Source organism: Etheostoma spectabile, chromosome 9 (assembly GCF_008692095.1).
Source record: "Etheostoma spectabile isolate EspeVRDwgs_2016 chromosome 9, UIUC_Espe_1.0, whole genome shotgun sequence".
NCBI classification, from domain to species: Eukaryota; Metazoa; Chordata; class Actinopteri; order Perciformes; family Percidae; genus Etheostoma; species Etheostoma spectabile.
Window position 1 is genome coordinate 6,716,435 of NC_045741.1, and position 23,316 is coordinate 6,739,750.

At 47.4% G+C, this 23,316-nt stretch overlaps 1 protein-coding gene across 1 annotated transcript; it reads right to left on the reverse strand.

The window, feature by feature from the left end:
- Window positions 1–2,418: 2,418 nt before the first annotated feature.
- On the reverse strand, window positions 2,419–4,356 carry LOC116695253 (lymphocyte antigen 6H-like). Its single transcript, XM_032525397.1, has 3 exons — window positions 4,234–4,356; window positions 2,749–2,850; window positions 2,419–2,645 (listed from the first exon to the last, which is right to left on the reverse strand). The coding sequence occupies exons 1-3, from the start codon at window positions 4,283–4,285 to the stop codon at window positions 2,434–2,436; spliced, it is 366 nt and encodes a 121-aa protein (XP_032381288.1). The 5' UTR covers window positions 4,286–4,356; the 3' UTR covers window positions 2,419–2,433.
- Window positions 4,357–23,316: the final 18,960 nt, after the last annotated feature.

Consider the following 23,316-nt stretch of genomic DNA (forward strand, 5'->3'; position numbering starts at 1 on the left):
GTTGTAGATTGTTATGGGAGTATTCACCCATTTTGGTTCTACCAGGTACGAACCGCTGATAATTGCATCCAACTTTTCCAAAAGGTAAGGCTACCCAGTGCTGCCAGTGCTGCCACACATGTTTTTGTGATGCCAGCCTAACTCCAGCTGGAGCCGATTTGGACCCACTCGTCACTGTAGAGGAAATCATGTTTCACTTGGCATCTGCTATTGTTGTCAATAAGTTTATTTAAAGAGAGAAATAATTCAATCATTCACTTATTCAAATGGCGGCATACCACAATGGAAAAATGTATATGAAGTGGCAGACTAGACTTTTTACATGATACTTTTATATTGTTACATTTTTTACCATATTATTGACATCCCTTTGATGAGACGTATTAACTGATTGAGGTGGAGCTATTTTAAACATCTTAACTCACTGTTGCGTTGATTCTCATTACATAAACTTTAAAGACTAACACGTCACACTATACTTCAATAAATATAGTGCAGTAAATGTACAATCTCTTCACTGTAATGTGGGGGTTGTATTACTCTATAACCTAACCATCCTTTAAGGTATAACAACACATTTCTTTAACTTATGTATGATAAAGACTCAACCAGTTTACTTTAAAAGCAGGAGTCCTCCACATTCCGCTACAATTTCACTGGTAGAGTGGCATGGAGAGGTGAAAGGGTTCACACACAAACCGCACTCTATTCCGTTCAAAACGTTCACACTGGCCTGAGCAGCGGATGAAAGAGAAATTTGAAACATTAAAATTGAGAAGAGAGAACAGTACAGTCATTGTTCCAAAATAAATATTGAACGTGTACACCAAGATGGCAGGATGTCCTATCTATCTCATTCTTATTATCTCCAAAGGAGGTGTGGTCTGTATGTGGAAATTACAATTAACGCTAACCACTGATTTTCATATATTCATGATAAAATCTTCAATGCCTCTCAGAGTATATGACTTCTGTATCTGTCATCTGTGTGTTTCACCTTGATGGGAGACAACTGGGTTTGTTATGACTCCACACCATTTCCTTGAAGAATAGATGACGTGGAGCCTGACAGAAACAGTTGCCTAGAACGGTGTTTATCACAGCAGGTCCCAGGTCGAGACCATAGCATGTCTCAGGTCGAGACCATAGCCTATCCAAAAGACAAGATGTCCTTTTTCAGCTAAGATAGAATGACCTGTCAAGACACTTGGGCACACGAGGGGCAGATTCAGAAATACGTAAGAGCTCCAACTGTCTGCCTGAGGTCCACTGATTGTTATGTTAGAGATTAAACTGGTTTCCAAACAAGGGCTGGTTTTCCTCTTGGGGCACTGCATATAAAGAAGTGTATTACTGATTGTATTTACCAGAACTGTTGCCACTATGTAACTCTGTACATTGTGAAAGCTGTTCTCGTCATTTGAATGTTCTCTGCAGAAATCAATTAAACCCTTCCACCGAATACCTAAACCTTTAATCCAGTTTGCAGCCTGTCTTTATTTTGTTTCAACAAGGTCTCTTCTCTTCTTCTCTCCAAACCAAATGCGCCAACTTACACCATCAAACATAACAGAGTTCCAGGATTTTGGGGGTGGGGTTGGGAGGTTAGTGCGCGTGCACATGAAGGGCGGTGTGGGGAGTAGAGGAGAGAAAAGCGTGAAGAGGGAGTAAGCGAGAGGAGATCTGTCCTAGGATGCAGCGAGCTAGTCTCCGTTTTGTTTGACAATACTTTGAACGTCAACAAGAAGTGTCGTCACCCGACATCGCTTAGAGCACCTTTAAAGTTAGTCATATTATGCTGATTTTCTAATTCATAATTGTGATTAGAGATTGTACCTGAAAAGGTTGATATGGTTTAATTTTTCAAAAAGCACTTTTGTTGAACTGCACGTTGCTGCAGCTCCTCTTTTCATCCTGTGTGTTGAGCTCTCCTTTTAGCTACAGAGTGAGACATCACACTTCTGTTCCATCTTTATTAGAAGTCACACATGCTCAGTACCTAGGTAAGGACTACTAGCCAGTCAGAAGCAGAGTAGGAGGATCCTGACAGTACCTAGGTAAGGACTACTAGCCAGTCAGAAGCAGAGTATGAGGGCCCTGACAGTACCTAGGTAAGGACTACTAGCCAGTCAGAAGCAGAGTATGAGGGCGTGCCGTGACAGTACCTAGGTAAGGACTACTAGCCAGTCAGAAGCAGAGTATGAGGGCGTGCCACGCTAGCAGCTAGGCGAGCAATATAACGTGTTACAGTGACGCACGTTTGTCTCTGAAGTAAAGGCTGGACTACAACAGAGCTGTTTGGAGCAGTTTGTGAACAGTGTTTTCTGTTTTTAGATGGTAAGTCCCATTGTGGGCTTTTTCACTTTGTAAACCTATAACATGCACAAAAAAGATACATAACACTTTAGAGGAAATGGAAAATGCCAAAGAGCATTACATGAGCACTGTAAATGAGCAACGTGTCCCTCTGTACTTACAAGGCAGAGTTGCTGCGTTGCAGTTGTCTGTGTTGCAGCACTGAGCAGATGCAACTGCACTCGTAGCACCCAAGTTGACTGAAAATGTCTGCGTGCCTGGGGCTGGACAAAGGGAGGACGATGCACACGCCTTGTAGATTTGCTGTACTGGAGTTCCAGATGAAATGGCTAAAGAATCAAAAGTTCAGTTTGTTAATGTTGACGGAGAGCACACATAGATCACAGTCCACATATTTAAATGAGAAGTACTAGATGACAAAGAAAGGACTACCTTGAATGGAAGCTGTTATACAAGACATCTCTGAGGGACATGTTACTGGTGCTGTGGTTGAACACTGCTGAGTTGTACAAGTTTGACACTGAAGTGCTCTCGCTGCAATGGGGAGAAAAACAGTCAACGGTGATCACATCTCAAATGTTAAATTTAATTTCTGATTCTAAATGACACAAGGTCGTAATATTTATAAATGCTTTAACCCTCGTGTTGTCTTCCCGTCAAGATTGAAAATCAACACTTTTGTTGACGCTTTTTATCAATGTTTTTAACTTTTTTTTTACGTTTTTCTCTCTTTTTTCCACACTTGACCTTTTTCTCAATGTTTGTCACTTTTTTGGACGTTTAACACTACGTAACACTAACTTATTAACTTTAGTTTACAATTATTTTTGGAATGTATTCATTGTTATTTTATTTTATTAATTTATTTGACAGGGACAATGTACATTAATAACATTGCTGTAAATGCACCAGAATTAGCCAAAAGGCTGTTTTTCATCGGTTGTCCCAGGACAGATCTTAGAATTGTCTCCCTAAAAACAACAACAATAAGAAGATTACAGTCAACAATACAAATATAAAAAGTAGTAAAACAGATAAAACTCTTCAAATCCCGTTGATAAATACAGTGTACAAATGTAATACAGACATTAGGAAAATATATACTACACATTGACACCATAGAAACACAAGTGGCAACACGGTTGGGTTGAGTGAAAATACAATTCTTATTAATGGTCAATAAACCTAATTTTTAGTAAATTATACCTAATGTTTGAGTTAGAAAAAAAGAAATTAAGAATTATTTAGGCTAAAATCAAAGGAATGGATGTTGATGATAATCACAGACTGGAATATGTCAACTTTTACTCAATACTATTTCAAAACAACTTCAATTTGTTTCTCCAAATGCTATAAAATTGAATAAGACGCTCCAAAATTTATGAAAGTAGAGATTTGTACTTGGCAAAGAGCGTTGTGTGGAATCAATCATGTTATTTTGGGGAATTAAAAAGAACATTGATATAGGAAAACGGGTCAATTAGACCCGAGGACAACATGAGGGTTAAATATCTAATATACACCAAAAGGCTCTTTACTTTTGCACACTTGTACAGAAAAGTCTTGTCATGTATGTATATTGCAAATATAATGTACACAATGGTATATGTATTGAATGTAATTCATATCATTTTCCTATTTTGTTATATTTCTTATTCTAAACTGTCTGTATCTGTTTCCTACCTCTTCAGACTGCTTCTGTTACTTCTGAACAGTAACATGTAATTTTACCCGCTTGGATTAAGTTTTTATCATATCTATAATTATGAGGTCATTAAATTTGTATTGATCAATTAACTTAATTATCTGGTAATATAAACAGTACAATTTAAAATCGTAAAATACAGTTCTGGTAAAATTAATAACCAGGCTCTATTGTACTAGCAGTAACAATATTGTAAGAATATGTAAAGTTACCCGTGCTGGAGAGCGCCCAGATGAGAGTCAGAGAAAGGATCAGCTTCATCATGATGAACAGGTAAGTACTGAAGAGGAGTTTTCCTGATGGAGATACTACACCTTCACAGCACGGCTACGCTTTATATACTGTTCAGAGGAATACATGTACGACACGTAACACATGCGTAAAGATCTCAGGAATTGGGTGTGTTCCCATCTTTTATTACAAGAAGACCATTCAGACGCTCATCCCTTTTGTTATTTGAAAAGAACATCAATTAAACACACCTTTCCACACCCTTTTTCAATGTCAAATCCAACAATGAGTAGGTATTTCATCCTAAATTTAGACTTGTTTCTGATGGGGAATTTGTTTTCTACTTCTCTATTTACCCTTTACTAATGCAGTATGTCAGACAGGTTTGTTGTTTTGAGTCATTGTAATTGTTCTGGGGGGGAGGGACGAGTGTGACGCACAATAAAAAATGTCTTAACTCAAATTGTACTATCCCATCACTGACTTTGCATGTGTGTCTCGTAATAAATCATATTCATTGTTGTGAAACTGGCAACCTTTCTGTCCACTCCGTTCAATTATGCCATTACTTTTCTAGACTGCATTGCTTCCCATTGCAAGTTAAATTTGGAACTAGTAATTTAACTTGGGAATATGCCAGATTTTTGGTCTAATAAAATCTCCAACAATGAACTGTGCAAGAAAACAGAAAGCTGGAGCATCACCAAGGAGATTACGCACAGACGCAATATAGAAAAATTTGATTTAAATCAAATCCTGCACTTATTTTTTTACTGTTGACAAATTCATACTGGATCCTGGAGATTCAGCACGTGTGTCACCCCGAGTACAAAGCAGCATGCTCTGGCCAGACTGCAGAGATCTGGAAGCACTGGGTTTCTCTCTCTCCTCCACTGCATCTGGTTCATGGCAAGTACAGAGCGTCATTCAGTGTGTTCTCAGGTGCCTGTGCACTGCTGTCTGCAGTTCCCTGTATGGCAAACAGAATACCAAAATTAAGAAACTGTCTCATTTGTTGTCATTTAATGGATTAAATGAGAAGATAGAAGATCTTAAGATAGACAATCATTTTTACCTTGGTTTACAGATTGTTAAATGTGCGTGCAAGTATCACCTGACACGTGTGAGGTTACATTAGTATGTGGCTTTTTGAGACCTTTCCCAGTCTCTTGACCCACCAATGATGCTGGATTTTAGTGGAAGTATAAGTAAATGAAGCTTTAAAAGTTGATGCAAACTTATTTCCAAAACTGTCTGTATAAGACAGTGTGTGTATTTAGGATTGTCAAATTTATTTAGGAATGAACTTGTAGTTTTTTTAACCTTAAAATGTGTTATAAGCTGTAAACCAGTTGTAACTTTTTGTTAAACAAAGTTAACACACGCCAACTAGAGCAAGAAAACAAAACAACCAACTTGTTTAATGCATGGGTTCCTAAAACTTATTTGAACCACTTTTGCCTCACCTGTATCAGCTCCATCAACAAGTTCTCGATGCACCGACCAACCACTCTCCTCTATCCAAACTGAATAGCTCCAGGAGCTTTGGAGTGAACTTGTCCAGCTGAGACATCCAGTTTGAGTCCAGTGCCCCCCCCACCCGCCCAACACACACACAATCACACACAATTAAACGGGTTTGAGTAACATAATTTCTCATGATACCAGTTTGACACAAAAACATGTATTGTAGACATGAAGACCTGATGGCGTCCTCGGTCTGTGACCTTCAGCACTCACTGGATCGGTTTGCAGCAGAGTGTGAAGCGGCTGGGCTGAGGATCAGCACCTCTAAATCTGAGGCCATGGTTCTCAGCAGGAAACCGATGGAGTGCTTTCTTCAGGTAGGGAGTGAGTCCTTACCCCAAGGGAAGGAGTTTAGGTACCTTGGGGTCTTGTTCGCGAGTGAGGGGACCATGGAGCGTGAGACTGGTCGGAGAATCGGAGCAGCTGGTGCGCTATTACATTCCATTTATCGCACCGTTGTGACGAAAAGAGAGCTGAGCCAGAAGGCAAAGCTCTTGATCTACCGGGCAATTTTCTTTCCTACCCTCACCTATGGTCATGAAGGCTGGGTCAGGACCGAAAGAACGAGATCCAGGGTACAAGTAGCCGAAATGGGTTTCCTCAGGAGGGTGGCTGGCGTCTCCCTTAGAGATAGGGTGAGAAGCTCAGTCATCCGAGAGGAGCTCGGAGTAGGAGCCAGTTGAGGTAGTTCGGGCATCTGGTAAGGATGCTTCCTGGGCGCCTCCCTAGGGAGGTGTTCCAGGCACGTCCAGCTGGGAGGAGGCCTCGGGGAAGACCTGGGACTAGGTGGAGAGATTATATCTCCATCCTGGCCTGGGAACGCCTCGGGATCCCCCAGTCAGAGCTGGTTGATTTGGCTCGGGAAAGGGAAGTTTGGGGTCCCCTACTGGAGCTGCTGCCCCCGCGACCCGATACCGGATAAGCGAATGAAGATGGATGGATGGAAAAACTTGCATTGCCAACATTTTTTCTGTAAATGGCAATTCTTTCAGTTGTTTCTACCCCACAGGTGGCTCCCACTGATGTTACCATGCAGGCTAATCTAATGACAAGCAGCACTCCTGCACATAAACCAGTTTAGTCAAAGCTAGGAATTATGGATTTGACTATTGGAATCTACTAAAAAGGGTGTACCATTTGATGTTAATAAAAAAAAGCACAAAGTAGAACCCGCATTTGACTAAAAATATGAGTTTAACGTTGGCTAACCATTTGAGCTTAACGTTAGTGCACATTTGAAAACGCCTCGGGGCATCCTCACAATTGGTAAAGTTAACTGTTAGACAAATGGAAACCGCTATTTTATCATGAGATAGAAAAAAATAGACATTCAATTTTGAGTACAATTTAAGTTTCACCGATGAAAATGGTTACTTACATATGTTTTGAGAAGAAATGGCCTCTGAAAGCACCGAACATGGGCAGCAGCAGGTCAGTCATGTACGGACGTCCGTGAGACTCGCCCAGACTCGTCCACCCGTTGCTGTGTTTAAATATGCAATCAGTCTGTACTAGCACTCAATAAAAAATGGAAGTGTGATTTGTTTTTTTCATAAGTTTAAATTTTTTTTTTTAATTCATTATGTGATCATTCTTATTTTGGAAAAAACACAAGTGGTCATATCCAGAATAATGATTCAATTGATTCAGGAATACATGTTTATCACAGAAAAAGAGCTAAGGCTGTTGATTTTCAGATAGAAAAAATGTGTATAGCATCCAAGTTACTTATTTTTGACTATTTGGTTAAAACAAACCCATATTTCTGATATAGAAATGTTTTGAAAATGGGTCAAATTTGACAGAAGACTACAGGAAGGTTAAACATTATTTGGACTGAAGCCAAATATGTGCAGGGCCCAGATGTTTGTTAGTGCTCCATTGATCGGTTCATTGTTATTGGCCTTTTGGATAAAAACACCACAGATAAGCCACAAACTGATGTTGTCTCATCAGAAAGCTTTATTACATAGTACAGTAGATGTAATCACTTTACAATAAAATAATACATTTTATTGTTTTTATGTAATAAAACAAAGAAGATTGCAAAAAAATAAATTATTTTAATTAGTTAAATAAATGATTTAAATGATTGTAAATGAGCAATTGGTTATATCATTAAGTAACATTTATATTTGTTTATCTATTGCAAAGTGTGCTTGATCTGCAGGTAACTGCAGTCGCTCAAAAAACGAATCCTCCTTGTAAAGACTAAGTACTAAAAGCACGATTTTGACCTCTGTGTCACCCATAACAGTTTAAAATATTAATGCTTTTCTTATTAAAACTAGTGGTCGGTCATATGTTGTGCGATTGGTCTGTGTGCAACCAACCGCCCTTTAAATGTGAACATGCCCAATCGCTGATTGGGAAACCCTGGGTTGTTGAACTATCATCGTCGTGACCATGTTTATGCAGAACGCATTGTAGGTTAGTGAAGTCGGGTAAATGAGATAAATCCAGGGCATGGTATCGTGACTTGTAGTTCGGCCTATTATACCTGGTATTATGGGCATTGACATGTGACTTCACATCGTATTCCGATTAAATGTACAAAGGTCCAATGTTTGAATTGTATGACGTCTATTACGTTTGCTGCAACTGTCGTCCCACTTCCGCTTACAAAAGATCCTCACCCTTTTTTAGCCCCATGTTAATTTTTCTGCAACTTGTCAAGCCAATCAAGTGGCAGTGAGCAACAACTTCATCACGTCTAGCTTCTGGCGGCTTCATAGGTATTCTCGCTGTTTCTGTATTTTAACAGAAGGTAAACATAGGAGTCCGATCAGAAGATGATCGTACCCATTGTACTGAGCTCCCCTGGAAGTTGTGGTTGATTTGGTAACATGGCACTGCTGTGCAGTGCTTGTAGCTGGTGTTGGTGTAGCAGAGCAGCTTTGTTGGGTGCCGTTGCAGACTATAGCTGGGGCAGCTTGTCAACGTCGTTGGGCAGCGTTGCAGTTGTCGTCGGGCGACGGTTTCAGCTGTCGTTGGTACAGAGTTTGCAGCTGTAGTTTGTTCAGCTGGCAGTGCTGTCGTCGTGTCAGCGGTGGCAGCTGTCGTTGGGCAATGTCCGCTCAGCTGTTGTCGGGAAGCGTGGCAGCCGTAAGTTGTGCAAGCTGTGCAGCAGTTGTTGGGGCAGCTGTTTGCAGCTGTCGTTGGGGCAGCGTTCGCAGGCTGTTGTTGGTTTTTTTTTGGGCAGCGTTCGCAGCGTCGTGGGGCAGCTGTGGCAGCTTGTTGGTGGTTTTTGCAGCTGTGGTCGAGGTCATCGTGGAACTGTAGTTGGGCAGCCGTCCGCAGCGGTCGTTAATGTCAGCGGTGGCAGCCTATCAGTTGGGGCACGGTGGCAGCTGTAGTTGGGGCAGCAGTGGCACTGTTGTTTGGGGCAGCAGTCGGAGCTTTCTTTGGGTCAGCTGTTGTTGGATAGCGTCGCGACTGGTCTTTCGGCGCGTTGAGAGCGGTCGTCGGGGCATTGGGGCAGTTGTAGTTGGGGCAGTTTTCGCATTTTATTGGTGTAGCGGTGGCAGCTGTTGTTTGGGCAGCGTCAAAACTGTCGTTGGGGCACGGTGTTTCGGCGGGATGTCTGTCGTTGGGGCAATCTGTGTGGGCTCAGCATTGGCCGCTGTTGTTTGGAGTCATACATCCCCACTTTCGTTGTGGGCACAGTCCAACTGTCGTTGGGGCAGCTGTTGTTGGCGCCTTAGTCACAACTGGCGTTGGGTCAACTCTTGCAGCTGGCAGCTGTCGTTGGGGCACGGCTGCAGCTGTTGATGGGGCAGCGTGGCGTATTGTTGGGGCAGTTGTTGCAGCGGTCGTCGTGGCCGTGTTGCAGCTGTCGTCGGGGCAGAGGTGGCAGCTGTAGTTGGGCACTGTTTCAGCTGTCGTTGGGCAGCGATGCCGCGGTTGTTGGTGTTGCGCTGTTCAGCTGTTGTTCGTGCCACCCTGTGCATCTGTTTGTCAGGTCAAGCGTTGCAGCTGTATTGAGCATAGTGGCCAGCTGTATTTGGGGTGACATGGCAGCTTTAGTTGGGGGAGCGTTTCAGCTGTAGTTGGGGCAGCAGTACACTGTAGTTGGTGCAACTGTTACGCTGTTGGGGCTCTGTTGCAGCTGTAGTTGGGGGCAACTGTGGCCAGCGGTGTTGGAGCAGCTGTTGCGTCTGTCGTCTGGGCAGCAGTACCCTGTCGTTGGGTCACTATTGCAGCTGTTTTTTCGGAGCATGGTTGCAGCTTATTGGAGGCAGCTGTTGCAGCTGTCGTTGGGGCCGCGTTGCATCTGGTAGGTGGGGCAAATGTTAGCTTTAGTTTGGTGCAGCTGTAGTTGGGGCAGGTGTTCAGCTGTTGTGGGGCACGGTGGCAGCTTTGTTTGGGCGCGCGTTGCGTCTGTTATGGTGCAGTCGGTGGAGCTTTTGGTGTGTCAGCGGGTGGAAGCTGTTGTTGGGGCACCTGTTGTTGGGCAGTGTGGCAGCTGTGTATGAGGCAGCGGTTCAGTTGTTTGTTGGGGCAGGTTTTGCGCTGTTTTTGGTGGCAGCTGGTGTCATCTGTTGTTTGGGGCGCGGTGGCAGCGGTGATTGGGCAGCGGTGGCCGCTGTTGTTTGGGCATCTGTTGCAGCTGTTGGTCGGTGCACTTGTTTCAGCTGTCGTTTGGGCCTGCGAGGCAGCTGTTGTTGGGTCGCGCGGTCTTTGGGGCAGCTTTGGCAGCTGTTTTTGGGGCAGGTGTTTGCAGCGTTGTTGGGAAGCGGTGGCAGCTTGTTTGGGGCAGCGATGGGCAGCTAGTTGTTGGGGCCGCTGTTTCCGCTGTTGTCGGGCAAGCTGTTTGCATGCGTTGTCCGGGGCAATTGTTTGCAGCTGTCGTTGGGGCAGCGATGGCACTGTTGTTTGGGCACAAGTCGGTGGCAGCTGTGGTTGGGGCAGCGTGGCAAGCTGTTGTCGGGGCACTTTTGCAACTGTCCGTTGGGGGCAAGCGTGGCAGCTGTTGTTTGGGGTCAGCTGTGGCAGCTGTCGTTGGGTCAGAGCGGGTCGCGGCTTTTTGTTGGGGGCAGCAGTGGCCGCTGTTGTTTTGGCCGCTGTTGTTGGGGCAGCGTGGCAGCTGTTGTTGGGGCAGATGTTGCAGCTGTATGTAGGCAGCGTTGCAGCTGCCGTTGGGCAGCGGGGCAGCTGTCTTACGGGCAGCTGTTGCAGCGTTTTTGGGCCAGCAGAGTCAGCTTAGTTGGGCGCTGTCAGCTGTTGGACAGCGGTCGCAGCTGTTTGTGCGCAGCAGTGGCAGCTGTCGTTTTTTGGCATCTGTTTGTTGGTGCAGCGTGGTGGCCATCTGTTGTTTGGGGCCTGATGTGTTGCAGCTGTTGTCCCAGGCAGCAGTTGCAGCTGTCGTTGTCAGCGGTGCAGCTGTCGTAGGTGCAGCTGGTGCAGCTGTTTGTTGGCCGCAGAGTCAGCTGTAGTTTGGGGCAGTCGGTGGAAGCTGTTGTTTTGTGGGCAGCGGTGGCAGCTGTTGTTGGGCAGGCAGTGCAGCTGTTTTTGCGCAGCGTGCAGCTGGTTGTCTGGCGGGTTGGCATCTGTTGTTGGTGCAGTGGTGGCAGCTTTTGTTGGGGCGGCGGTGGCAGCTTTGGTTTGGGGCAGCGGTGGCACTGTTGTCGGGGCAGCTGTTGCAGTTGTGTGGGGCAGCTGTTTTCAGCTTTGCTCGAGCAGGCGGTGGGCAACCTGTTGTCTGGGCAGCGGTTGCGCTGTCGTTTGGGTAGGTTGCAGCTGTCCGCATGGCAACTGTTGCGCTGTTGTGTGGGGCTCAGTCACAACTGTCGTTGTGCGCGTGTCGCCGTTGTTGTTGGGGCAGCATGGCAGCTGTCTTGGGGCGGCTGTTGCAGCTGTGTTTTTGGGCAGCGTTCGCATCTTTTGTTTGGTGAGCGTGGCACTTGTTGTTCCCGGGGCATCGTTTTTGCAGACTGTTGTCCGGGGCAGTCGGTCGCCGGCATGTTGTTGGGGCGCAAGCAGTGGCAGCTGTTCGTTGGGCAGCTGTTGCATCTGGTGTTTGGCAGCTTGGGCAGCTGTCGTTGGGCAGCTGTTGTGGGCCAGAAAGCCGGTGCAGCGGGTTGTTTGGGGCAGATGTTGCAGCTGTTTGTTGGGGGGGCAGATGTTGCGGGTGGTCAAGCAGCAGTTTCAGCTGTCATTGGCAAGCGGGTTGCCGCTGTCGTTGGGGCGCTGTTGTGGGGCCGGGCGGTGCGGCTGTTGTTGCTGCAGATTTGCGCTGTTGTCAAGGCATCAGTTGCAGAGTTCGTTTTGGGGCAAGCGGTGGTAGCTGTCGTATTGGCACAGCTGTTGCAGCTGTTGTTGGGCAAAAAGAAAGGAAAAAAAAAAAGGAGGCGGTGGAGGCCTGTTGTTGTGGGCGCGGGCGGCGGTGTTCATTTGGTTGGGTCAGTGTTGGCAGCTGTTTTTGTGAAGCGGCTGATGGGCGCTGTGGTGGGCAGCGGTGGCTGCTTTTTCGGGGCAGCTGTTGCAGTTTGTTGTCGGGGCGCTGTTGCAGCTGTTGCTCGAGCAGCGGTGGTAACTGTTGTCGGGGGGCAAGCGGTTGCAGGCTGTATTTGGGTGGAGGTTGCGCTGTCGTCGGGGCACTGTGCGCGGTTGTTGTGGCAAGCCGTCACAACTGTCGTTGGGGGCAGCGGTCTCCGCTGTGTTGGGGCGCGGTCGCCGCTGTTGTTTGGTGGCAAGGCATTGGCAGCTGTCCGTTAGCGGCACCTTTTGCATCTGTCGTTCGGGCAGCGGTCCGCATCTGTGGTTGGGGCCTTGGTGTTCAAGCTTGTTGTCCGTTGCAGCTGTTGCAGCTGTTGTCGTGCAGCTGTTGCAGGCTGTTGTTCGGGCAGCAGTCCCAACTGTCGTTGGGGCACGGGTTCAGCTGTTGTTGGGTGCAGAAGCAGTCACAACTGTCGTTGGGTGCAAGCGTTCGCAGCTGTTTTTGTGGCGCGGTGGGCACTTTCGTTGGGGCGCTGTTCACAGCTGTTGGTTGGGGCACAGCAGAGGCAGCTGTAGTTGTGTGCAGCGTTCGCCGCTGTGTTGGGCAGCGTGGCAGCTAGTCGTTGGGGCAAGCGGTCCCCTCAGCTGTTTGTTGGCAGGAGCGTGCCGCTGTTGGTTGGGTCAGCATTGGCAGCCTGTCGTGTGTCAGCTGTTGCGGCTTTTGTTGGCAGCGGTGCAGCTGTGGTTGGGGCCTTGGTGTGCAGCTGTTTGTCGGGGCAGCTGTTGCAGCTGTTGTCGGGGCAGCTGTTGCGCTGTTGTTCGGAGCAGCAGTCCACAACTTTCGTTGGGGCCTGTTTGCAGCTGTTGTTGGGTCGCAGCTCACAACTGTCGTTGGGGCGGTTCGGAACTGTTTGTGGGGGCAGCTGGTCGCATCTGGTGTGGCAGCTGATTGCAGCTGTTGTTGGGGCAGCAGAGGCAGCTGTTGGTTTGGGGCAGCGGTCTCCCGCTGCTTGTTGGGGAGCAGTGGCAGCAGGTCGTGGGGCAGCGTCGCAGCTGTGTTGGGCAAAGCGTCGCGCTGTTGTTGGGGGCCGCAGTGGCGAGCTGTCGTGTGGGGCATCTGTTGCAAGTAATCGTGTGTTGGGGCAGCGGCTGGCATCTGTCGTTGGGCAGCTGGTTGTTGGGGCGCGGTGGCAGCTGTTGTTGCGGCAGATGTTGCAGCTGTTTCAGGCATCAGTGGCTGCTGTCAGTGGGCGCGGGCAGCCTGTTTGTAGGGGCAGCTGTTGCAGCGTTTTGGGCACAGAGCCATCTTTCGTTGGGGCAGCGGTGCAGCTGTTTTTTGGGGCCGCGTTGGCAGCGTGGTTTTGGGGCAGCGGTGGGCCGCTGTTGCTCCGAGCAGCGGTGGCAACTGTTGTCCTGGGCATCTGTTGCAGCTTGGAGTTGGGGTGAGAGTTTCAAGCTGTCGTCGGGCACCTGTTAGCTGTTGTTGGGGCAGCAGTAACAACTGTCGTTGTGGGCAGCGTTCGCAGCTGTTGCTGGGGGGGCAGCGTCGCCGCTTTATTGGGGGCAGCAGTGGCAGCTGTTTGTTGGGGCCGCTGTTGCAGCTTTTGTTGGTGCAGCGGCAGCTGTCTTGGTGCCGCTGTGTTGGGGCGTCGTTGTCAGCTGTGGTTGGGGCGCGGTGGCCGGCTGTTGTCGGGGGCAAGCTGTTGCCGTTGTTGTCAGGGAATTGGTGTCATCTGTCGTAGGGGCAACTGTGGCAACTGTTGTTTCCGGTTATCGGTTTTGCAGCTGTCGTCGGGGCACTGTTGCAGCTGTGTGTTGGTGCAGCTATCACAACTGGCGTTGGGGCCGCGTTGGCAGCTGTTGTGGGCCGCGGTGGCAGCTGTCCGGTGGGGCAACTGTTGCAGCTGTTGTTGGGGCAGCCTTCCACAATTGTCATTGGGGCAGCGGTTGCGAGCTGTTGTTGGGCAAGCGGTGGCAGCTGTAGTTGGGGCAGAGTGGCAGCTGTTGTTGGGGCATGCGGTTGGCAGCTGGTCGTTGGGAGCGATGTCATCTGTTGTCGGGCCGCTTTTGCAGCTGGTTGTTGGGGCAGCGTGCAGCTGTTGTTCGAGCCTGTTGCCTGGTGTTAGGGCAGCCCCGGGGGCAGCTGTAGTGGGCCGCTTTCGTTGGGGCCCATCGTGGGCAGCTGTATTTCGCAAAACTGTTGCCGCTGTTGTTGGGGCAGCGGTAGCAGCTGTCGTGGAGGCAACTGTTGCAGCTGTTGTTTTGGCATCAGTCACAACTGTCGTTGGGTCAGCGGTCGCAGTGTTGTTGGGGCAGCGGTGGCAGCGGTAGTTGGGCCTCTTGCATCTGTTGTTGGGTCAGCGGTTGCAGCTGTCGTTGAGGGCCTCTGTGTGTTGGGGTCGAAGCGCAGCTGTAGTTGGGGCAGCTGTTGCCGCGTTTTCAGTTTTTGTTTGGGCAACTGTTGGCAGGCTGGTGTTGGGGGCAGCGGTGTTGGTTCAGCGGTTGCAGATGTTTTTGTGGGGCCGCGTATGCAGATGTTTTCGGGGCAGGGGTTGCGTTGTGTTGGGCATTCGGTCAGCTAGTCGTTTGGGCAACTGTTGCGCTGTGTTGGGCAGCAGCTCACAACCTTTCGTTAGGCAGCGTCCTAGTTGTTGTTTTGGCAGCGGTGGCAGCTGTCGTTGGGGCAGCGGTGGGCGCTGTCGTTGGGGCAGGCGGTGGCAGCTGTCGATGGTGCAAGCGATGGCAGCTGTCGTTTGGTCAGCGTTGAACTGTCGTTGCGCGGTGTTTGGTGCAGGCGGTGGCAGCTGTTGTCGGGGCAGCTGTTGCAGTTTTTTGTCAGGGAAGTGGTGGCAGCTGTCCGTAGGGCACTGTGGCAACGTTGTCGGGGTCAGCGGTTTGCAGCTGTCGTCGGGTCAACTGTTGCGCTGTTGTTGGGGCACAGGTGTTCACAACTGTCCGTTGGGGCACAAAGCGGGGCAGCTGTTTGTTGGGGCAGCGGTGGCAGCTTTCGTTGGGGCAACCTGTTTGCGTTTTTGTTGGGGCAGCAGTACACAATTGTCTTGGGGCAGCGGTGCAGCTGTTGTTGGGGCAACGCGGTGCAGCTGTAGTTGGGGCAAGGTGGCAGCTTGTTTGTTGTGGCAGCGGTGGCAGCCTGTCGTGGAAGCGGTGGCAGCTGTTTTCGTGGCACTTTTTGCAGCTGTTGTTCGGGGCAGCTGTGGCAGCTGTGTGTTTTCGGGCAACTGTTGCAGCGGTTTTTCGGGGCAGCGTTTGCAGCTGATTGGGGGCATCTGTCGTTGGGGCAGCGGGGGCAGCGTGGGTATTCGGGCAACTGTTGTCAGCTGTTGTTGGGCCCCCCCAGCGTTACAGCTGTCGTGAGGCAACTTGTTGCAATCTGTTGTTGGGCAAGCCAGTTCCGGACTGTCCCGTTGGGCAGCGGTTCGCAGCGTTTGTGTGGTGCAGCGGTGGCAGCTGTAGTGGCCACTCTTGCAGCTGTTGTTGTGTCAGCGGTTTGTCAGCTGTCGTGTGGCAGCTGTTGTTGGGGTAGAGCGTCCGCTGTATTTGGGGCAGCTGTTGCGCAGCGTTTTCAGTTGTTGTTTGGGCAACTGTTGCAGCTGTTGTTGGGGCAAAGCGGATTGGTTGGTTCAGCGGTTGCAGATGTTTTTGGGGCACGGTGCCGATGTTGTCGGTGCAGGTGTTGCGTGGTTGTTGGGGCAAGTGGTGTGCAGCTGTCGTTTGGGCAACTTGTTTTGCAGCTGTTGTTGGGCAAGCAGTCACAACTGTCGTTAGGGCAGCGGTCTAGTTGTTGTTTTGGGCAGCGTGCAGCTGTCGTTGGGCAGCGTTGTCAGCTGTCGTTTTGGGCATCGGTGGCAGCTGTCGCTGGGCCAGCGGTTGCAGCTGTCGTTTGGGCAGCGGTTGAAGCTGTCGTTGGGGCAGCGGTGGCAGCTGTCTTTGGGGCACGCGTGGCCAGCTTTTGTTGGGGGCCAGTCACAACTGTCGTTGGGGCAGCGGTCGAACGGGTGATGGGGCAGCCTGTCGTTGGTCAGCTGTTGAAGCGTTGTGGGGCAGCGGTTGCCGCTGTCGTTCGGGCAGCGTTGGAGGCTTTTTGTCGCGGCAGCGGTGGCAAGTGTCGTTGGGGAAGCGGTGGCAGCTGTTGTTCGTGCAGGTGTTGAAGCTGTTGTTTGGGCAGCGTTGGCAGTTTGTCATTGGGCAACTGTTGCAGCTTTGGTCGGTCAACTTTTGCAGCTTGTTGTTGGGTAAGCATCACAACTGTCGTTGTGGGCCGTGTTGTTGGGGCATGCGGTGGCAGCGTCGTTGGCAGCGGTGGCAAGATGTTGTTGGGGCAGCTGGCGCCTGTGTTGGGGCAAGCGTGGCAGCGTTGTTGGGCAGCTGTTTTCATGAAGTGTGGACAGCTTTCGTATGGGCAACTGTTGCAAGCTGTTGTTTGGGCCGCAGTCACACTGTTCGTTGGGGCAGCGGTGGGAGCTGTTGTTTTGCGGCCACGGTGGCAGCTGTTGTTGGGGCATCTGTGGCACTGTGTTTGGGCAACTGTTGCAGCTGTGTTTGGCAAGAGTCACAACTGTTGTTTGGGCAGCGGTGGCATCCTGTTTTTGGGCAGCGGTGGCAGCTTGTCCTGTGGGGCAGCAGTTCACACTGTCGTTTGGGCAGCGGTCGCGCACTGTTTGTTGGGCGCGGTGGCAGCTGAGTCGGGGCAGCTTTTGCAGCTGTGTGGTGGGAGCGGTGCAGCTGTTGTCTGGCCTGTTGCATCTGTTTGTTAGTGCAGCGGTGTCAAGCTGTCGTTGGGAGCAGCGGTGCAGCTTGTTTCGAGCAAACTTTTGCAGAGCTGTTTTTGGGCAGCGTGGCAGCTGTAGTTGGGGCAGCTGTCGTTGGGGCGCGGTGGCAAAAAAAAGCTGTCGGTTTCGGGAGCCCTGTTGCAGCTGTTGTTGGGGCAGCGTAGAAGCTGTCGTTGGGGCATGTGTGCAGCTGTATTTGGTGCAGCATTCACAACTGTCTTGGGGCCTCTGTGGCAGCTGTATTTGGTTCAGCTCTTGCAGCTGTTTCGCATGTTGGCAAGCGTTGCAGCTGTCGTTGGGGGGCAGCTGTTGTTTGGGCAGAAGCGGCAGCTGTCTTGGGGCAGCTGTATGTTGGTGCAGAGCTTCAGCTTTGTAGTTGCAGCTGTTGCAGCTTTTGTTTTGGGGCAGCTAGTGCGGCTGTTGTTTGGTGCAGCGGTTTGCAGCTGTCTTTGGGCACTGTTGTTTGTGGCAGAGCGGCAGCTGGTCGTTGGGGCAGCGGTTGTTGGGAGTAGAAGCGCAAGCTTTAGTTGGGGGCAGCTGTTGCGCTGTCGTTGGGCAGCAGTGGCAGCTTGTTGTTTGGGCACTGTAATTGCAGCTGTTTGTTGGGGCAGCGTTTGTTGGTTCAGGCGGTTTGCAGAATGTTTTTGGGGCAGCGGTGCAGATGTTGTCGGGCAGGATTGCAGCTGTGTTGGGGCAGTGGTGGCGCTGTCGTTGGGGCAACTGTTTGCAGTGTTGTTGGGCAGCAAGTCCCAACTGGTCGTTGGGGCAAGCGTCCTAGTGTGTGTTTGGGCATCGTGGCAAGCTGTTCGTTGGGGCCGCGGTGGCAGCTGTCGTGTGGCAAAGCGTGGATCTGTCGATGGGGGGCACGGTGGCAGCCTGTACTGTGGGGGCAGCGTTGAAGCCTGTCCGTGTGGGTGCGCGGTGGCATCTTGGTCGTTGGGGCGTGTGGCACTTTTGTTGGGGCAGCAGTCCGCACTGTCGTTGGCAGCGGGTCGCAACTGTTCGATTGTGCCGCGGGGGCAGCCTGTTGTTGGGCAGCTGTTGCAGGCTGTTGTTTGGGGCAGGCGGTGTCAGCTGTAGTTCGGCAGCGTTGGAGCTGTTGTTGGGCAAAGCGTGGCAGCTTTTGTTGGGACATTTTGTGGTTGAAGCTGTCGTTGGGGCAGCGGTGGCAGCTGTTGTTGGGCGGTTTGCAGCTGTCGTCTCCGGGCAGCGGTGTGCAGCTGTAGTTGGGAGCAAGCTGTTGCAGATCTGTCGTGGGGCAGCGGGTGGCACTGTTTGTTGTGGCAGGGTTGCAGCTGTCGATTGGGGCCCTGTTGAAAAGCTGTTTTTGTGCGCGGTTTGTAGTTTGTTATGAGACAGTACACGCCATTGTTTCTACAACAGGACGAACCTCTGACTGTACACTACGTTTCCCAAGAAAGGTAAGTACCCAGGTTGGTCACATCCTCACACACGGTTTTGTTGATGCCAGCCCAAGGCTTGAACAGAGGTGGACCCACTCGTCACGTAGAGAAATCAATGTTTCACTTTGCATCTGCTACTTTTGTCCTATAAGCTTATTTCAGAAAGAAATAGTCATTCATTCACTTGATTCAAAGGAGTCATCCACAAGTAAAAATATGTGGGTGAAGTGTCAGTCGTAGTACTTTTGTCATATACTTTTTTATAGTGTTCATTTTTACATATTATTTACATCACTTGAATTAGGACGGCTCCTGATTGAGGTGGAGCCTAGAGTTTAACATCTTACTCATGTTGGCTGTGAATTAATCATACCATAATACTCCTAATCTGTCAATAACAAGATCCCTTTAACTAGCATGACCAATATATGCATAAAAAGTACAATATCTTCCACGTAAATGTGTTGGTTTCTCTATAACGTATAGGTCTCTATATGCTTCAAGGTAAGTAAAACATTTTTTTTAATTATGTATGTATAAAAGACTCACCAGTTGCTTTAAAGCAGCGTATATCTTCCGCTCCTTAACAGTGCCTGTAGAAGTGTCCTTGAGAGGTTAGAGGGTCACAAATGAAGCACTCTAGTCTGTTCACCGCCTGAGCGCAGGGACTGCAACGAGAAAAGAACAAAATTGAAGGAAGGAGAACAGTTCAGGTCATATTTTCAAAATCAACTTTGAAGTTTCACAAATGGCAGATGTCCTATCTATTTCCTTTCTTCTTGATCCCAAGTTGTTCCATCAATACTCCGCGGTTCTCTGTAGACAGCCCAGACCGTGTTCGGAGTTGGGGTGGGTTGGGAGGTATGTTCGTGCACATGAGAGGGCGGTGTGGAGTGGAGGAGAGCAAAGCGTGAGAGGAGTAGCGAGAGTATATCTGTCCAAGGATGCAGCGCGCTAGCTCCTTTTTGTTTGACAATACTTTGAACGTCAACTAGGTCGTATCCCAACATCCGCTTAGAGCTACCCTTTTAAAGTTACTCATACCTGGCTGATTTCAGATTCTAACTGTGATGAGAGATTTGTACCATAAAAGTTTGACATGGTTTAATTTTTTCAAAAACATTTTTTGTGAACCTGCAACGTTGCTGCTGCTTCCTCTTTTCACCCTGTGTTTTGATCCTCCTGTTTTAGCTACAGAGTGAGGCATCACACTTCTGTTCCTCTTATTAGAAGTCACACCTGCTCAGTACCTAGGTAAGGCTACGAGCCAGTCATAAGCAAGTAGGAGCCCTTACAGTACCTAGTCTAAGGTCTCTAGCCAGTCAGAGGCAGAGTAGGCGGTCGTGCCACGGTAAGCAGCTAGGCGGCAACATACGTCTTACCGTGACGCACGTTTTCTCTGAAGTACAGGCTGGACTACAATACAGCTGTTTGGAGCAGTTTGTTAACAGTGTTTCTGTCTTTATATGGTAAGTCCCATTGTGGACTTTGGGCTTTTCACTTTGTAACATCTCGTTCAGGCACAAAAGATGTTCAGAGCCACGTTCCCTCTGTACTTACCAAGGTATAGTTCCTAGGTTTGCAGTTGTCGGTTTGGCACACTCAGCATATGCACCTGCACTCCTAAACACCCGTTGACTGAATAATGTCTGGGCCTGGGAATGACACAGGGAGGACTCCTGCACACCCCTTGTTGATTTGCTCTACTGTAGTATCCAGATGTAATCACTAAAGAATCAAAGTCAGTCTGTCAATGTTGACGGAGAGCAACATAGATCACATTCCACATATTTAAAATGAGAATTACTAGATGACAACGATGACTACCTTAATGGAAGTGTTATACAGACGCTCGAGAACATGTTACTGGTGCTGTGGTTGACAGTTCTGAGTTGTACAAGTTTGAACACTGAATGCTCCCGCTGCATGGGGAAAACAATCAACGGTGATCACATCTCAAATGTTAAATCTAATTTCCTGATGCTAAATGACACAAGGTTGTAAAAAGTTTAAAGGCGTTAAAACCTCGTGTTTGTTTCCCCTTCCAGATTTGAAATCAACAACTTTTGTGGAACGCTTTTTTCTTCACAGTTTTTGACTTTTTTCTTACGTTTTTTGGTCTCTTTTTTCACACTTGACCTTTTTTTCCCTCATGTTTTGTCACTTTTTTGGACGTTTAAACCTACTTACACTAACTAGTAACTTTAGTTTTACAATTACTTTTGAATTTATTTATTTTTATTTTATTAATTTATTTTGACAGGGACAATTTCCATTAATTAACCTGTGCTTTAAATGCCCAGATTAGCCAAAAGGCTGTTTTTTTCTCATCGGTTTGTCCCCTGGACAGAGTATCTTAGAATTGTCCTCCCTAATAACAACCACAAAAGAAGATTACAGTCAACAATACAACTATAAAGTAGTAAAAAGATAAAACTCTTCAAATCTGGCTGCTAAATTCAGTATATACAAATGTAAATACGACATTAGGAAAAATTCCAAATAAATAACTACACAGTGACACAATACAACCCAAGTGGCAACACGGTTGGTTGAGTGAAAATAAATTCTATTAATGGTCAATAAACGAATTTTTTAGTAAAATATACCTGCTGTTTTTGAGTTAGAAAAACAGAAATTAGAATTTAAATATTATATAAAATAAGGAATGGTGTTGATGTAATCACGACTAGTGGGGCTTGAATATGTAGCTTTTATCAACACTATTTTCAAAACCCACTTCAATTTGTTTTCAAATGCTAGAAAAGTGAATAAGACGCCCCAAAAGTTATGAAAGTAGAGATTTGTACTTGCCAAGAGGTTGTGTGGATCAATCTGTTATTTCGATAATACAAAGAACATTGATCTGGAAAACAGGTCATTTGACCCTAGGACACATGAGGGTTAAATTTCTACATGCACCAAAGGCTCTTTACTTTTGCACAATTGTACAGAAGTCCTTGTCATGTATGTATATTGGCAAATATAATGTACGCAATGGATATGTATTGAATGTAATTTCTAGCGTTTTCCTATTTTGTTATATTTCTTGATTTTAAACTGTCTGTTATCTGTTTCCTACTTCTTCAGACTGCTGTCTGTTACTTCTGACATAACTGTAAATTTACCCGCTTGGGATTACGTTTTTTTATCATTCTATAATATTAGGATATGAAATTTGTCCTCTGTCATTAACTAATCATCTGTGATATAACAGTGCACTTTAAAATCTAAAAATAGTTCTGGTAAATTTAATAACCAGAATCATGTAACCTGCCAGTAATCATGCTTGTAAAATATGTAGTTACCTCGTGCTGAGAGCGCCCAGATTAGAGTCAAGAAGGATCACGTTCATCCTGATGAACAGTAAGTATTACTGAAGAGGAGTTTTTCCTGATGGAGATTCTACGCCTAGCCCTTCACGCAACGTCAGCTTTATAGATGTTCAGAGGAATACTTACGACCGTCCCACTGCGTACAGATCTCAGGAATTGTGTGTGTTCCCTCTTTATTCCATAAACCATTCAGACGCTCATCCCTTTTGTTCTTTGAAAAGAACATCATTACACCTTTCCCCCCCTGTTATCATGGCAATGCCATAATGAGTAGGTTACCATCAGCCTAAATGTAGACTTGTTTCTGTAAGGACTGTGTTTTCCTACTTTCTAGTTACCCTTTACCAATGCTTATGTCAGACCGTTTTTTGTTTTGAGTTATTTTAATGGTTCTGATTGGGGGGAAACGTCTGACACACAATCAGAAATTGTTTTCAAATTTTTATTATCCTATCACTACTTCCCATGTGCTTTTGTTTTTCATGGAACTTCTTTATTAGGAATAATCCCTTGAGATGTGACATCTCGTTTTTGAGGGTCCTTAAATGGCAAAAAAATATATACATTACATTTCACATTTGGACACAACAATTAACAAAACAGCTGAGGGGACTTAATAAAAACAACACCCCGAACTACACACATACGACAAACAAAAACGCAAAGCTCTCCATCACAACACCAAAAATCACCCAATCCTCCCCATTCCAACCATAAATATCAAACAGTAACACGTTAAAGGTATTGATAAGATAGTTTGAGCAGTGAATAAATAAAATACTATCATAGTTCTGTCAAATACACACACATAAACATACACTGCCCACATCATATACCAGTTACTTTACACAATATATATTCCACACTACATATGTACATGGACAACATATACCTACAAACAAACAACTCTAGAAAAATACAACAACAAAAAAAGAAAAATCAAGTATAAGTATGAACATCAAGTATGAGAAAAACAATTGCAGCTTGTTTTCAAATAATTATAACATCTTAAACTGGTGACATTTTTCATCACATACAATGTTGTGAAACTTGCAACCCTTTTGTTCAGTCCGTTCAATGATGCCACTACTTGTCTAGACTGCATTGCTTCCCATTGTAAGTTAAATTTAGAACTAGTCATTTAACTTCGGAATGTGCCAGATTTTTTGGCCTGACAAGATCTCCAACATTGAACTTTACAAGAAAACGTGTTGCTCCACCATCCGTGTTGAGGATGGAGCAGGGACGCCTAAAGATGGACACCACCTGGAAAAAGAAAACCTGGGAGACCCAAAACCACCTGTTACAGAACTGTGACCAGAGCGCTGGAACAGATGAACCCGTCCTGGGGAGAGGCCCACCATGCTGCCAGGGACCCCAATGCAATGCAGAATGCTCATTAAAGCCTTATGTAGCATAGGGGATGACCAACTGTATCTTTTTATGTACCACGCTGTTTTCTATATTTGTGTTAGATTTAGATTTTTGGAAATCAAAGAAGCTTACACCGTAAAAACTGTTACTTAGATATACACTACCGTTCAAAAGTTTGGGGTCACGTTGAAATGTCC